The sequence below is a fragment of the Guillardia theta genome (genome assembly GCF_000315625.1).
Source record: "Guillardia theta CCMP2712 unplaced genomic scaffold GUITHscaffold_113, whole genome shotgun sequence".
In the NCBI taxonomy this organism is placed as follows: Eukaryota; class Cryptophyceae; order Pyrenomonadales; family Geminigeraceae; genus Guillardia; species Guillardia theta.
The window spans coordinates 76269-91500 of record NW_005434561.1 but is presented as its reverse complement, the minus strand read 5'-3'; the positions used below and the strand labels follow the sequence as shown (position 1 = coordinate 91500).

The following is a 15232-nucleotide window of genomic DNA, read 5'->3' as shown; positions in this document are numbered from 1 at the left end:
TCCATCTTAATTTACCTATATCTCACTTAAATCGAACTCTATCGTGCTGCTTTTAGCTGCTTTCCTGCTATTTCAGCTCAACTCTGCAACTTTGTTTGACTCTCGTACGAAACGATGTCAGCACAGTGACACCAAACCATGTCTTTTAAAGAAAAGCCTAGTAAAGCCGCAAAACCGGAAAAGAAGTCTTTTGAGGATGCTGGAGTGTGTATGGGGCATCGCTCTGATACACTAGGGACTCAGATAAGAAATCGATCACCTTGGACCGATACCCTCCCTCCCACCCTTTTAGGGGTAAATCGAGGATGACATCAGCAACCTTCAACATGACCACGGGGGGTCCTTTAGAGAAGGATAACCCCACCCCCGAATGAAGAAGCTACTACCCCTGGAAGACTGATACGACAGTACCCGTTCTGTTGAGGTTCGTTGGACTACCCACGAAGGTTGAGACCTTATGACATGAGGGGTCAGTGATGACAGTTGCTGATGGACTTATTTTAATCCATCTTGGTACAAAGATAATTATGGGTCTGAGTTTAAGGCCACCAGTGGTGTAAATCATAGGGTTGATAAGTGAACAAGAAGTTTTTTGTTATTTTATACAAATACCCTTGGTCAATCCAAACCGATATCATATGGACCCAGTGTTTTTGGTGAGGACATGGGGGTTCAATGCGATCCTTTTGTCACGGTCAGGGTTTTTTACTCCAGTCATATTTGTCATCATCATCCGAAAGAAGGTTAAATAACATCGTTTGAATGAAGCTTACGTTAATGCTGACATGATATCCTCATCCATTGTATTTTCGCCCAGGAGGGGGCGTATCTGCTGACAGACCCCTACCTTGTTTCTCACAGTACTGGACCCCGTACCATCTAGTCCCCCATATCCCTTTCCCCTTGAATTGCCTTCCCCGCCCTTTCCCCCTGCTCGCAATCAATCTCTGCACAGCCTCGAATCCAGTGCATCCTCATCCCAGCCCGTCTTTGTTCGGTCAATCCTCCGCTCCTCTTGTCCATCACCTTTCGACACTCTCTGATCCCTTGCTAGAATCTTTCGTTCACCCCGTTCCCCTTCCTCCCCTTCCCTCTACGATTTTTCGTGCTCGGTAACCAGAGTGATCTTTCGGCGCTGTGACGTGCCAAGGTTTGCCCATCAGGATGGTCGAAGAAAATGATCACACAACGAAGAAGAAGACGGACGACGTCACGCTGCTTGCATCAGGCCTAGACGAAATGCTTGACGCCTCAGCCATATCTGGGGGCCTTCTCGACGAAGACTCTTGGTTTCTCTTGCGTGCTGAGTCCCTCCGGAGAAAGAACGTCCATGATGCCCAAGAGACGGTCACACAATCGCTGGACACGCAAGAGCTGAAGTTGAGCGAGATCCTCCCCATGGAGACAGGCTTGCAGACCAAGAGGAGGAGAGTGGAACGTGCTTGCGAGTTCTGCCGAAGGAGGAAGCTCAAGTGCGACGATCAGAGGCCCTGCTCCAGCTGCGCTGGGAGGATGACAGGCTGTAGAGACTGTCACAAGGGAGCTGAGTGGGAGGCGCAGCTCGCCGCGCTAGGCAAGAATGCTGGGCTCTACTGGAAGATGCGCCACAATGTTTCGCAGGCATGCGACCGTTGCAGGAAGCTCAAGTCCAAGTGTGGAGACACTCGACCATGCTGGCGCTGCGTGAAGAGCGGGTGTGCGGACAAGTGTGCGGACGAGGCCAAGGTCTCAAACTCATCGCAGACACCAGAGTCAGACTACTGGGGGAGTGACGGGGAAGCCAATGGGGCGAAGCAGGAGTCGCCGCTGTCATCGTCCCCCGCCTCACCTGCCGTGTCGCTGGTCAACGATCACAAGCTCGAGTGAATGAAAGAGCACGTGTGAGAGCATTTTGTGTACTATGATGTAAAGATAGGATTGAATGAATCATGCAGTAAGTACTTGCAAGCCATGTCGTCTCCAGCCGTATCTCGTCTGGTATCCCTGTGATGTGGAAAATGCGGGGCAGACGGAGCAGGAATGCTCACTCTTTTGAGTGCGTGGCATCAGGATAAGGTAGTCTTTCAGGTTATCGGCAGGTAGAGACAACACTGTTGAACGAATCCCCATGATTGACCAGCGATGGTTGAGATGAAAGGAAGAATCGAATGAGAGTCAGATTCGTTACTTGGTTTTAATCAATCTAACATTCTTTCACCGCTTATAGCTCCTCCTTCTTCTCCTCAGAATCCTCCTTCTTCTCCTCCTCCTCCTCCTCTCCGTCGTCCTCGGGCTCCTCCTCGACCTTGGCATCCTCGTCGATCTTGAGGCCAGCCTTGAGCATCTTGAGCATCCTGCTCTGGAAGGCGCTCGAGTCGTCGATGTCGAATCCGGCAGTGATGAGAGCGCTGTCGTAGAGCACGTTGGCGAGGTCCTTGGTCTCATCGTCCTCAGGGGAGTCCTTGGCTTTCTTGTTGAGCTCGATGATTACAGGGTGGTAGGGGTTGATCTCCACAGTCTTCTTGGAGGCCATGAAGCTGTACCTGGAGGGATCGTTGAGGGCCTGGGCCTTCATCAAGCGCTCCATGTTAGCGGTGTAGCCGTAGGTTCCAGTGACAACGGCCATGGGGGAGGTGGTGAGGCGGTTGGAGATGACGAGCTTCTCCACCTTGTCACCGAGGAGCTTCTTGTACCACTCGATGAGGTCCTTGAGGTTCTCCTTGGCCTTCTCCCTCCTCTTCTTCTCCTTCTTCTCCTCCTTGTCTCCGAACTTAAGGTCCTCCTTGGCTGCGTTCATGAGCTTGTGGTCCTCGTACTCGTCCATGTGCTGAACGGCGTACTCGTCGATGGGGTCGGTCATGAAGATGACCTCGTAGCCGCGCTTCTTGAGCTTCTCAAGGAAGGGAGAGGCCTCAAGGTCCTTCTTGCTGTCGCCAGCAATGTAGTAGATGTGCTTCTGTCCCTCCTTCATCCTCTTCACATAACGGGAGAGGGAGACGGTCTCTCCGTCCTTGGTGCGGGTGGACTCGAAGCGGAGGAGCTTGGCGAGCTTCTTTCTGTTCTTGGTGTCCTCGATGATGCCGAGCTTGATGGCCTTGCCGAAGGACTCGTGGAAGTCCTTGTACTTCTTGATGGCCTCCTCGCCGTCCTCACTCTCTCCCTCCTCTTCCTCCTCCTCCTTGTCCTCCTCCTTCTTCTCCTCCTTGCCAGCGGCCTCGGCCTTAGCCTTGTCCTCCTCCTCCTTGTCCTCCTCCTCCTCAGCCTCGATGGCGTTCTCCTCAGCCTCAGAGAGCTTCTTCATCATGTCGAGAGCCTTGCTGACAAGCTTCTTCTTGATAACCTTGAGGACACGAGACTGCTGGAGCATCTCACGGGACACGTTGAGGGGCAAGTCCTCACTGTCAACAACACCACGGATGAAGCTGAGGTATCTTGGCATGAGATCGTCGAACTCGTCGGAGATGAAGACGCGGCGAACGTAGAGACGAAGGTTGTTCTGCTTGGTCTGCAGCTTGTCGAAGAGGTCCGAAGGAGCCTTCTTGGGGATGAAGAGGATGGAGCGGAACTGGATCTCTCCCTCCGCAGTGAAGTGGATCTTGTCGAGAGGATCGTCGAACTCCTTGGTGAGAGACTTGAAGAAGTTGTTGTACTCATCATCCTTCACGTCACTGGGGGAGCGAACCCAGATGGCCTTGGTGTCGTTGACAAGCTCCCACTCCTTACTGGTCTTCTTGACCTTCTTGGTCTTGGGCTTGTCCTTGTCCTCCTTGGACTCATCCTCCTCCTCAACATCAGAGACGTCAACATCCTGTCGTCAAAGATTAGCACTGGTTGTTGGCTGCAGGCAAATTCAACTTACGTCCTCATCCTTCTTCTCCTCCTTCTTCTCCTCGTCCTTCTTCTCCTCATCCTTCTTCTCGGCATCCTCATCAGGAACCTCAACCTGCATGCTTGAGTCAGCGAACGACGTCAAGTCACAAGCACAGCAGATTCACCTCCTCAGTCTTGGTAGTCTGGAGGTAGATGGGGAAGTTGATGAACTCAGAGTAGCGCTTGATGAGGGTACGGAGCTGGTCCTCCTCGAGGAACTCAGTAGCGTCCTCCTTCACCTTCATGGTGATCTTGGTTCCGCGGCCAAGAGTGTTTCCGCGGGGATCCTTGGCAACAGTGAAGGAAGCGTCCGCCTGGGAGACCCACACGTGCTGGTCATCGTCGTTGTGCTTAGTGACGACGGTCACTGAATCAGCGACGAGGTACACGGAGTAGAAACCAACGCCGAACTGACCGATGAGATTCATGTCGCCCTCCTTGGCCATCTTCTCCAAGAAGGAGGAGGTTCCGGACTTGGCGATAGTTCCAAGGTTGTTCATGAGGTCTTCGCGGGTCATGCCGATACCAGTGTCGCTGATGCTGATGGTTCCAGCTTCCTTGTCAGCTTCGATACGGATCTCCAACTTCGACTGATCACCCTCTCCAAGAACCTTGGGGTCGGTGAGCGAGAGGAAGCGGATCTTGTCCAGGGCATCGGAAGCGTTGGAGATGAGCTCACGCAAGAAGATCTCCTTCTTGGAGTAGAGCGAGTTGATGATGATGTCCATGAGACGACCGACTTCGGCCTGGAACTCTTGTTTTTGTCCACCCTGCTCGAGGGCCTTCTTCTCCTCCGCGCTGAAGCCGTCATAGCTGAGCGTCGAGGCAGCCTTGTCGGTTCCGAGGTCCCCATCGGCGGTAGCCGAGGCGGCAGGAGTTCCGTCGCAGTGAACGCCTGTAATGGAATGTCAAATGGAGTGCAAAGCCCAGCAACAAGACTGACCCGTCATAAAGCATGCCTGCAACAAGCAAGCAACGAGGAGCGTCGCTGAAAGAATAGGAAGGATCTTGATGTCCCCCATTGTCTTCCACGCACTATCCAACAACAAAAAAGTGCTGCAGGCAGCATGTCAGTTACCGTTAAACAGATATCAAGGCGGAAACGTTGAGCGGAACAGGAAGACAACAATCACTCAAAGTCTAGAATGCAGCAGAAATGGCAGACACTAGCGTATGCAGAGGTAAATACGAAATGAAAACAAGGAATGTATGAAGAAAAGGAGGAGAGGAATACGAAACAAGTATGGAGGTAAGGGAGGAGAAGAAGGAAAGGGAGGAGGGCACAAGATCGCGGGCGAGGGGAGGACTACAACAGCATGCGTGCATGTCGCGACCTGTGTGGAGCTCTGAGGGAGACAGGAGGCTGCGGCTGTTCTAGATAATCGTGGGGTGGGGGTGGTATCTGCTGTGTTTTGCGGGGTGGTAAAAGTCAAATGTGGGGTGGTGTCTGACCAGGGGTCCGGAATGTGACGTGGACAACAACACCCCTTGTGAGATGCTAGGGTATAAAGGGAGGTAGGGGTGTTTGGAGTAGGGGTAGGGGAACTTAGGTCCCTGCAGTGATCAAACTGGAGGGTAGGTGGTTGGGTTGACACATAGTAGGTGGGGTGAGTAAGGATAGGGTAGAGGGTGGACGACGTAGTGCATTGGTGGGTAGGGGTACTGTGAATATGGGTACTTATGCAGGCATAATGTAGGGTTCTTGCAGGGTCTGGAGGTGGTACACCGGGTCGAATTGTCCTCTGATTCTTTCTTGGGGGTGGGGGGAGAGACAGGAGGGTAGGGGTGATAGAAACTGAGGGGTGACGTGGATGTAACGGCAACGGTTATGCTCCACGTCACCTCTTCTAGAAGTTCCTACCGGGGATGAGGGCTCTCACCCGGTGCCGGGCCCGGCATTCGCTGCGGTCGGCCGCGCTCAGTGGCACAATAGTTGCAATTTTGGCGCGCTTGCATTTCGTGAGTTGCTCTCGCCACCGCTTGACATGCAGCAAGCGACAAAATGCGGTGATCTTGATGATCTTGATGAATGGGATGAGGAATCTTTGCCTGAAGACGAACGTACCGATGATCTTTATGATCGTGATGAATGGGATGAAGAATGGTCCGAAGACGATGACGACGAGGCAAGGCAGTCTTTGCGTATGTTAAAGCGTCTCAAAGGGCATGAAAAGTCATCGACCGACTATACAAAGTCGCTGATAACGCCACTGAAAGGCAACCGTTTCCTTGATGGAGTACCCGACTGCATGAACAGGAGTGCCAAGGTTGGTAAAAAGAGAGGTTCCCCTATCGCATCCGAGAAGGAATGTCATGAAAGATCGAAGGGGTCAGCAAAGAAGCAGAAGCTTATTATGGCAGACTACTCGTCACGACATTCCGATACAGCATCTTCGAGCATGACTGGATCTGTGAACGATGCCGCCCCTTCGATAGATCGTATCATTATGTCTGCGGAACATGCTCGTAGAGATGCATGGAATCAAAGGGAAGCTGAGTCCGTGGCAAGGGAAGCAAAGTCGAAGGCAAGGGAAGCTGAGTCCGTGGCCAGACTTGCAGAAGTCGATGCGCGGACAACTCGCTTGATAGTATCTCAGATCCTGCGAATTACACGGGAACTGCGTGACCATACCTTGCCAAGTGACGTGCGGTATATTTTAGAAAGTGAACTGAAACAGCAAAAGCTCAAGTGGCATGCACGCCAAGCGGACACATCGAACAAACGACAGGAAACCACGATCACCGAACAGGAGGACGGCGAAGATTTAGGTCCTGCATCCTCTGCACCAGGGCAGAACGCATGAGGTGATTGTGGTTGCTTTCACTTGCACCCGGCGGTGGGTGATAACATAAGGTGTACGCAGGCGCTCCATGTTCATTGCGGAGCGGTCGGTCGCACTCTTGCAATCGATCAGGAACAGCTATATCACATCTGTGCTTAATGGGTAACGAAATTTCATCCAATGGTTGTGCATCTTCGTTGTCCTGATCCAGAATAAAATTGTGCAACTGCAAGCAAACCTTGACAATGATCCATGGTTTGTGCAAGTCCACCCCATTTACGAGTACGCCGTTCAGCACATGGACGAGTACGAGGACCACAAGCTCATGAACGCAGCCAAGGAGGACCTTAAGTTCGGAGACAAGGAGGAGAAGAAGGAGAAGAAGAGGAGGGAGAAGGCCAAGGAGAACCTCAAGGACCTCATCGAGTGGTACAAGAAGCTCCTCGGTGACAAGGTGGAGAAGCTCGTCATCTCCAACCGCCTCACCACCTCCCCCATGGCCGTTGTCACTGGAACCTACGGCTACACCGCTAACATGGAGCGCTTGATGAAGGCCCAGGCCCTCAACGATCCCTCCAGGTACAGCTTCAGTACACAAAAGGCTCTCACACGTGCTCTTTCATTCACTCGAGCTTGTGATCGTTGACCAGCGACACGGCAGGTGAGGCGGGGGACGATGACAGCGGCGACTCCTGCTTCGCCCTATCGAATTCCCCGTCACTCCCCCAGTAGTCTGACTCTGGTGTCTGCGATGAGTTTGAGACCTTGGCCTCGTCCGCACACTTGTCCGCACACCCGCTCTTCACGCAGCGCCAGCATGGTCGAGTGTCTCCACACTTGGACTTGAGCTTCCTGCAACGGTCGCATGCCTGCGAAACATTGTGGCGCATCTTCCAGTAGAGCCCAGCATTCTTGCCTAGCGCGGCGAGCTGCGCCTCCCACTCAGCTCCCTTGTGACAGTCTCTACAGCCTGTCATCCTCCCAGCGCAGCTGGAGCAGGGCCTCTGATCGTCGCACTTGAGCTTCCTCCTTCGGCAGAACTCGCAAGCTCGTTCCACTCTCCTCCTCTTGGTCTGCAAGCCTGTCTCCGTGGGGAGGATCTCGCTCAACTTCAGCTCTTGCGTGTCCAGCGATTGTGTGACCGTCTCTTGGGCATCATGGACGTTCTTTCTCCGGAGGGACTCAGCACGCAAGAGAAACCAAGAGTCTTCGTCGAGAAGGCCCCCAGATATGGCTGAGGCGTCAAGCATTTCGTCTAGGCCTGATGCAAGCAGCGTGACGTCGTCCGTCTTCTTCTTCGTTGTGTGATCATTTTCTTCGACCATCCTGATGGGCAAACCTTGGCACGTCACAGCGCCGAAATATCAACCTGGTTACCGAGCACGAAAAATCGTAGAGGGAAGGGGAGGAAGGGGAACGGGGTTTTTAGTTTGGCGACCCTTTATTAATAAAATATTATTAGAGTGAAAGCCACAAACTTCTTTCCCGCCAAATGCTCGGCGCAGCTATGCACAAGGCGCTGAGCTACGCGGCGACCCGAAGAAGATGCCGAGACTTTAAAATCATCTGCGAGCAGAGAAATGACAAATGGCTAGTCGGCATCGGGGACGACGGGGAAGGATTTCTGTTCGAATCCATCGAGGAGGAAAAATCGTGGCTGTCAGCATTTGTATCGAACGGCATCTGCCAGAATGCCAGGATGGCTGATGATGACGAAAAAGTGAGTAAAGGCTCTCTGCGTCAATGTTTGTTTTGTCTAACTTATTGAAAAGACTGAGGGGGAGTTTTCTTCATTTCAAACTGTTGGCACTCAGTCATCGAATATCCTAATTTTGACCTTCGATGGATCTGTTGGATGTCTGCAAGGACATGCTGCACTAGAAGAGTTCTGTGTGCTTCTGCAGCGCCTGAATCCAGTAAGTCATCTGCTTTGTGCTTATCATTTCCATTGGTTTTGACCAGTAAGGCCACAGTCGGTATGTGTGAGGCTTAAGTCCGTTGCAAGCAACTTCTGTGTTGTGTATGGGGGTTTCCAAGTTCGCAATTCGTTCGAGACCAACTTTCAAAGACTGACAGAACATCAGAAGAGCGAGTTAAGTCATCGAATCATGAAACAAGTTGCAGGTGCCGAGGTTCATGTCTGGGTGGGACTGCATACCAGTTGTGAGGCTCATGATCCTGACAGCAAGCCGGAGTCACGTATCAAAATTTTTGCGTTTCTTAACTGCGTTCCCATGAACATATCTCCTTTCGAAAACATAGACAAGTTTCTGACCTACTTTGAAAAGTACATTTCAACGCCGTGCAGCTTTTACGGCAACACAAATCGGGTGAAACGATCAGAACGGAGAGCTCGACTTGAGGACAACACAGAAATTACTTGCTACATCAGCTGGAATGAAACCGGGGGTGATTCTGTGCCACTGTCGACATTAACATCAACGATCTCAAGCATGTTTCGACAAGCTATCACAGAAATGGGGAGTGAGTCGTTACAAAGAGTTCGCGAAGAGATTGTTCATCCGGTGACTCATTCGCGTGATCTGCCATGAATTTAACTGCAGTCATCAGAGCTTTGCGAAGAGTCTATGCTTATGCTTGGACCAGTGCCACAAAGAAATTTCGAACAAATTTAATGTGTTTGAATCGTTTGGTATGGAATCAAGCAATACCTTATTATCGCTTCTTCTCAACAGGATGAAGGATTTCGATGATACGTATGCAAGCATTGTATACTTGAACAGACTCTGACATAGCTCAGTACCGAGGAGGAAGTCTTCAATGCGCTGGATGCCTTTGAATCATCCGATCCGCTTAGAGAGTATTCGATCAAAGATTCTCAGCGTGAACTAGTTCTCGACAGAGTCCTTTCCATCGTTGCGCACTGTTTTAGGGCTTTGGCCAACGACAAGTTCCCGACTATCAAATATCGGTCAGGACAAATGTACATGGACGATTCTCCGAACGAATGTTTAGATTTTGAAGATCCAAAAGATGGATTTAAATTTTCCTCTGGTGTTCTGTCATTACGAGGCAGGAGTTCCAAGAATTTGCTCAGATGCGCTCGCTTCTTCAGAGTTGCACAGTTGGTATGTTCCTTGCTGAAAGCCAACAAAACGTCCACGAAGCGAGGTTCATGCACAATTGTGATACTAGGATCTAAAACAGGCATCTGAGCTTTGATTGCAGATATATTCTATGCTGATGGAAAGGTGTTTGGAAAACAAATTAACAGGTGTCTGTCACTAAGCTCTCCCACTTTGATCTGTAATTGAATTATCTGTTCAGTGACAAGGCAATAGAGCTTTTGGCGAGGATATGTAATGTCCCAAGGTTTCAGCTCAACATTGTCTCGTATTCCAAAGGATTAGTCTATGGAGCTCTTGTCATGAAGGATTTGCAAGGAAATTTAATTCATTGTCACTCAGGACCAACAACCCTTCCATCGTTTTCACATGAAATGTCAATTTTTCATGAAAAATGCCTCCAATGTTCACATCATGTTGTTGCAGAGAGCTTTTTGTGGACCAAGCCCATGCACTTTTTGTCGTAGAAAAGGAATGCATCTTTCGAAGATTGTGTGACGGTCAGCACGTTGCAAAATGATGCTCCTTGCTAACCCAAATTTATTCAGACAAATTTATTGAAAGGTTATTTAGAATCTCTTTCACTTGAGATATCCATCGCTGCTAACGTTCCATACGCTGTCAGCAAATATGCAGGCAGAGCTATCCTGTTGACAGGTTGTGGTTACCCAGGTAAAAACAATTTCAAGTAAGAATGATTCAGATTGAGATTGCCAGATGTGCAAACACGGATTCTCTTGAGCCGATTAAGCAAATCGCATCCCAATCTCCCGATTTATGGAATTGCGGACTGGGATCCAGATGGCGTTGAGATTATTTTGACATATGCGTTTGGAAGTCACTCGCGAGAGCACGAAAGAGAGTTTCTTCGTTGCCCTACGATGCGATGGCTTGGTTTGCATTCCAACGACATGAAAGTATTTGGAGTACCCAAAGCGTTAAGACTTGAGTTGTCGTCAAGAGACCGAGCAAGAATTTCTCGAATGTGCGAAAGGAAGGTGAGCGAGAAGAAGTAATCTTTTGAGAGGTCAATCTGAGACCTCTTACAAGGTTATCAAAGAGAATCCTAGGTGGAGGAACGAGCTCGAAGAGATGTTGATACAAGATTCAAAGTACGAGATCGAATGCTTGAACGCTATTTCACAGGGAGGATCCAATTCACTATCAAACCTCTCCAATCACTACATCCATGACAAAATCTGCCGATTTGATTACCTTACATTGAATTTTGCAACCAGCGTAACATAATGTTCGCTTGTTCGGGATCTGCTGAGAATATTCGGCACATTTCTTGGTAAAAGTGAATCTGCAATCATTAAAGTCGTCCAATTTTTGTCAACAAAGCGAACAAAATTTGGAAATCCAGATTTTAGTATTATAACAGAAGAGCAGTCCATTTCTATCTTAGGGCTTGACCAGCTGCGGCTGTCTTACTCAACGGCTTCGTCCATATCCTGAGTAGCCTCTTTCACAGTCTTCTCCCGGTTCTTTGCCAGCCGCTTTGCCGCCTGATCCGCCGCCTGGAAGCAGCTCAACATGGTGAAAGCTTGTTGCTTCACATACCTGCAGCGCATTTGAGCTCTTCAGGGAGTCCATGAAGGGAACCCAGTCCGCTCGGAACTGTCAACACCGTCAGCGATCGCAGGGACACCATGCCGCGCTCTCACATGGTCCTTGATCCTCTGGTTGGCATGCGCCATGTCGTGAATCTCAACCTCCGTCAGTCAACCATGATGCAGCTGATCACAAGATACCATGTGTCGAGAATTCACAGAGCTCGGCTTCGTCCTCGTATCCTGGTGGCAACTCAGCGGTGAAGTGGAGCAGGACAAGAGAGCCTTACCTCATCCTGCTTTGCAGAGGAACTCTTCGACACCTGGAACTGCCCGTCATTCAGATTCACAATGCGCTGTCATTACAGAGTTGAAGAACTTTGACTTCCCCTCGACGTGCAGCTAACAAGTCCATCAGAGAGCACAAGACTAGAGTGTTTGCGTACCTTGAGTGCGTTCTCAAGCAGATTCTTCTCGTCGGAGTAGAGTTTCCCCGAGTTCACCTTCTTTGCCTGGTGCTCAGGCTCCTGACAATGACCTTGTGAGTCAAACTTATCTCTGGCAAGGAGCATCGTGTACCGAAGACGAAGCATCCTGATCCCTCTTCCTGGCGGCTGCACACACGTCAGCACATGTAACAAACAGGCTGGACTTTTCGATCTGACGGCTCACCGCTCATCGAGGCCTTGAAGAGTCTCATCTCAGCAGCATGAATCGCTTTCTGCCTGTCCGTCGCATCCAAGTGTTTGTCCAAGACGAGCTTCTTGATCCCCTCCAACAGCTTGCTCTGCATGCTCTGCAGGTAAAGCTGATTCTCTGAAGAGGCCGAGTTCTTGTCCAGCTGTTTTCGGAGGTAGTATTGCAAACCGTGCTTCTTCGATTTATGCTGCAGTCACACGCTTTGTTTGAGGTCGCGTCAACAACAATTAGGCTATTTACCTCATCCTCCGCAGGCTTCTTCCCCTCTCTCTGGTCCTTCCAAAGCTCCTTTTCCTTCTGTTTTGTTGCTTGATTCAGTTGCGACCTGATCGCGTCCTCCTCCTTCATCTTCCGCGTCAGTTGATCTCGAATTCTCTCTGCTCTTTCCACGGAGCCGCTGAGCTTCTTGCGAGCATGGTACATGCTTGGCTTGGACGATTCCTCCAGCATTTTCTTCTGCTGCTCCTTTGCCTTGCTGTCGAGTTCAGCTTTCAGTCGCGCTTCCAGCTGAGAGTTGCTATTGAAGGAGCTCAGCTGCTTAGCACGAGAGATCTCTTCCTTCACAGACGAGTCTAGCTGATTCTTCAGCATCTTCGCTATGTCACTCCTCGCCATCTTGGCATGCGCTTCTGCCGTCTCAGCTAGTTTGCTGTTGCGAGTTGTCTTGGACAGCTTCTTCTGCTCGCTCGTTTGGATGCTGTTAAAGCTGTTTGCCATCTTCGACTTGAGTGAATTGTCCAGCTGATCCTTGAGCAGGTTCTGGGTGCTCGAGCTCGTACCCTCATGAGCTCGACCTCTGCTGGTCTGCCTCCCTTCTTCCTCAGCCGGCCCCTTGCTCTTCACAACCCCTTCCTTCGGCTCCAGCTTCGCAATCAGCTTGGCGTTGGGGTCGTGCGCGTGCACGACGGCAACAGTCTGGTGCCAGAGTTTTCCCTGCCGCTCGTTCGTCTCCTGATTGAGCTGTGCCTTCATCGCCTGCTCCGTCTTCCAGATCTCGTCCTCCTCCCGCTGCTCTTTTATTTCTTTCGCTGAAAGTTTCCTCGAGCTCGCATGCAAAGCTCTTGCCTTGAGGTGAGTGTGAGCGTGCGGCACAGTCGCATGAGGGGACGAGGAAGGGTGAAGAGAGGCAGAGTGTCTGCTCCCGATCGCCTCCGCATCATGACTTCTCAACTTCATCGATAACTCCGAGGGCTTCGAGTCATTCAGCCGAAGCATCGCACACATCATGCATAGCGCTGCCACTAAGCTCCCCGCACGCATCATTCGCATGGCAATGCTTGTTTCAGCCATAGCGAACAAGCAGAGAGCTCGTCAACTCTAGCTTATGAAACCTGACAACATGCATCAGCTCCAAGATCAACAGCATCAGCATCAGCATCAACACAGGAGGGCAGGCGAGAGAGACCAAGGACTTGGGATCCATTCCTCGTTCATTCTTGACTCGAAGGTGCTGAGCATTTCTAGCATCATATCTTCATGCGTTTCCACTTTCTCTCCTCTACTGCCTCCTTCTCTTCCCCTCCTTCTCTTCCCCTCCTTCTCTTCCCCTCCTCCCCCCCCTCCTCTTCCTCTCTCCCCTCGCAGTAGCGAACTCATTCCCTGCCATTTCTGTCTGTGAGCTGACGCTGCCAAAAGCCCTCATCTCCGCGCTTACCCAATTCTAAAGTGACACGCAACGGTTGACTGTAACGGTCACATTACCTTGAACTTCACCTCGGTCGGAACTTCGGAACAAGTTGGGCCGGCCGCCGGCAACGGTTCAACGGTTGTTTACTGGCGGCCCGGGTTGAACTGACTCTCACAGCCGCGGGGGCCGCTTTGCCAAGTTGCGAGTTGGGACTTCCGAGAGTCCGGCCTAGCGGAACTTGCCAGGCCCCCCAGTGGCGCTGGCCGGGCCCGGCGGGCGCCCACCGTAGGCTGCCTAACAGGCGGCCCCCGCGGCGATGAGCCTCCGGCCCAGGAGTCACCGGCCGCGGGCGGGGTCGGAAACCGTCATAACTCATCAGCGCCAGTCAGCCTGACCGTCACAAGCACCACTGATGCGACAATTTTGACCTGATATTCAATATGAAACATGATATTTAGATAACCTTAGGGAAATTTTATGCAAACACTCCTCGCATTCGCCGTTCACTGTCAACTTGAATACACAGTGACACGTGCTGCGGTAGTTTCCGACCATCAGTCGTCACAAGTTTCAAGCTCCCGATGCCTACTAGGCTCCCTCATTCCTTTCATGTTCAAGATCATTTGCAACGCGCATGCGAATTCAGAGAGACAAGAGTGCCAGAACTGACATCATCATCTGTTGCCAGGAGAAGGTCTATGACGATACGGCTCATGGCATAGATCCTCCGCAGCAGAGGATCGAGCCCATCGCATCGAAGAGATGACCAGACCTTGCCTCTAACGCAAGTTCTGTGGATCATCAGAGCTCAAACGGCTCAAGCATTCTTGAACGTGTCGCTCAAATCCATAGCTGCACCGCATTAGTTACAAGCGAAGAGGAGGCAGACCTGCGAGACCTGAGGCTCGATTGCTTTATCTTGTGGAAATGATCCGATACCGCTGCACTGTTGACTTCATTGTCCTCTAGCTGCAAATCTGAGCACAACAATGATCGGACTCGCTTGATATGTTCCTCATCTTCGATAGGTTCAACATCATCCGAGTCGTTGCTCTGCTCCTTTACCTTCAGTTGGAGATCGCAAAATCACCACTCCGACGCCTACCTGTTTTCCGAGACTGGAGCGTGTTTCTAATTCTTGGCTGCTCCCTCCTTCGCTTGTTAGCGCTGGCTCCAGCACCCATACGAGCACACCAATCTAGCAGAAACAAGTAAACACTAAAGCTTGCAAATCAAGAAGCCGTCAACTCCTCCCATAACTCAAATCGCTTGAAAACCAAAAGATGACTTTCATCATATGATTGATGACTTTCCCTCTGCCTACACCACACCACCACACCACCTCCTGCACCTCCTCCTCCACCTCTACCTCTACCTCCTCCTCCTCCTCCTCCTCCTCTACCTCCTCCACCACCACCTCCAACACCATCACCTCCTCCTCCTCCTCCTCCTCATCATCATCATCATCATCATCATCATCATCATCATCATCAACAACAACAACAACAACATCATCATCATCATCCTCATCTTCCTCCTCCTCCTCCTCCTCATCATCATCATCATCATCAACAACAACAACAACAACATCCTCCTCCTCATCATCATCCTCATCTTCATCATCATCATCATCAT

The 15232-nt window shown here is 50.9% G+C and overlaps 6 protein-coding genes across 6 annotated transcripts; 4 read left to right on the top strand and 2 right to left on the bottom strand.

Moving 5' to 3' along the window:
* Nucleotides 1–1512: 1512 nt before the first annotated feature.
* On the top strand, nt 1513–1866 carry GUITHDRAFT_145918 (hypothetical protein; the record flags this gene model as incomplete). Its single annotated transcript, XM_005823158.1, has 1 exon — nt 1513–1866. One exon carries the CDS (start codon nt 1513–1515, stop codon nt 1864–1866), a length of 354 nt encoding a protein of 117 aa, XP_005823215.1.
* A 295-nt stretch (nt 1867–2161) lies between these two features.
* Nucleotides 2162–4892, bottom strand: GUITHDRAFT_160160 (hypothetical protein). The gene is made up of 4 exons (XM_005823157.1): nt 4793–4892; nt 3975–4744; nt 3839–3922; nt 2162–3787 (listed from the first exon to the last, which is right to left on the bottom strand). Exons 1-4 carry the CDS (start codon nt 4869–4871, stop codon nt 2201–2203), a joined length of 2520 nt encoding a protein of 839 aa, XP_005823214.1. The 5' UTR covers nt 4872–4892; the 3' UTR covers nt 2162–2200.
* Nucleotides 4893–5834: 942 nt separating this feature from the next.
* GUITHDRAFT_145916 (hypothetical protein) lies at nt 5835–7364 on the top strand (the record flags this gene model as incomplete). Its single annotated transcript, XM_005823156.1, has 3 exons — nt 5835–6618; nt 6866–7211; nt 7283–7364. 3 exons carry the CDS (start codon nt 5835–5837, stop codon nt 7362–7364), a joined length of 1212 nt encoding a protein of 403 aa, XP_005823213.1.
* Nucleotides 7350–7957, bottom strand: GUITHDRAFT_117589 (hypothetical protein; the record flags this gene model as incomplete). The annotated part of the gene is made up of 2 exons (XM_005823155.1): nt 7350–7378; nt 7426–7957. The coding sequence occupies 2 exons, from the start codon at nt 7955–7957 to the stop codon at nt 7350–7352; spliced, it is 561 nt and encodes a 186-aa protein (XP_005823212.1).
* A 167-nt stretch (nt 7958–8124) lies between these two features.
* GUITHDRAFT_117588 (hypothetical protein) lies at nt 8125–8625 on the top strand (the record flags this gene model as incomplete). The annotated part of the gene is made up of 3 exons (XM_005823154.1): nt 8125–8352; nt 8405–8548; nt 8599–8625. The coding sequence occupies 3 exons, from the start codon at nt 8125–8127 to the stop codon at nt 8623–8625; spliced, it is 399 nt and encodes a 132-aa protein (XP_005823211.1).
* Nucleotides 8626–9287: 662 nt separating this feature from the next.
* Spo11-1 (meiosis-specific transesterase) lies at nt 9288–10966 on the top strand (the record flags this gene model as incomplete). The annotated part of the gene is made up of 8 exons (XM_005823188.1): nt 9288–9362; nt 9401–9764; nt 9822–9867; nt 9921–10079; nt 10145–10218; nt 10355–10390; nt 10436–10716; nt 10769–10966. The coding sequence occupies 8 exons, from the start codon at nt 9288–9290 to the stop codon at nt 10964–10966; spliced, it is 1233 nt and encodes a 410-aa protein (XP_005823245.1).
* Nucleotides 10967–15232: the final 4266 nt, after the last annotated feature.

What these genes read in the sequence shown, in the direction of transcription:
- GUITHDRAFT_160160 (XM_005823157.1), bottom strand. Translation starts at nt 4,871, where the DNA reads ATGGGGGACATCAAGATCCTTCCTATTCTTTCAGCGACGCTCCTCGTT. An exon ending in GCAGGCATGCTTTATGACGG is followed by an intron (nt 4,745 to 4,792) that starts GTCAGTCTTGTT and finishes ATTCCATTACAG; the next exon opens with GCGTTCACTGCGACGGAACT. An exon ending in AGACTACCAAGACTGAGGAG is followed by an intron (nt 3,923 to 3,974) that starts GTGAATCTGCTG and finishes TCAAGCATGCAG; the next exon opens with GTTGAGGTTCCTGATGAGGA.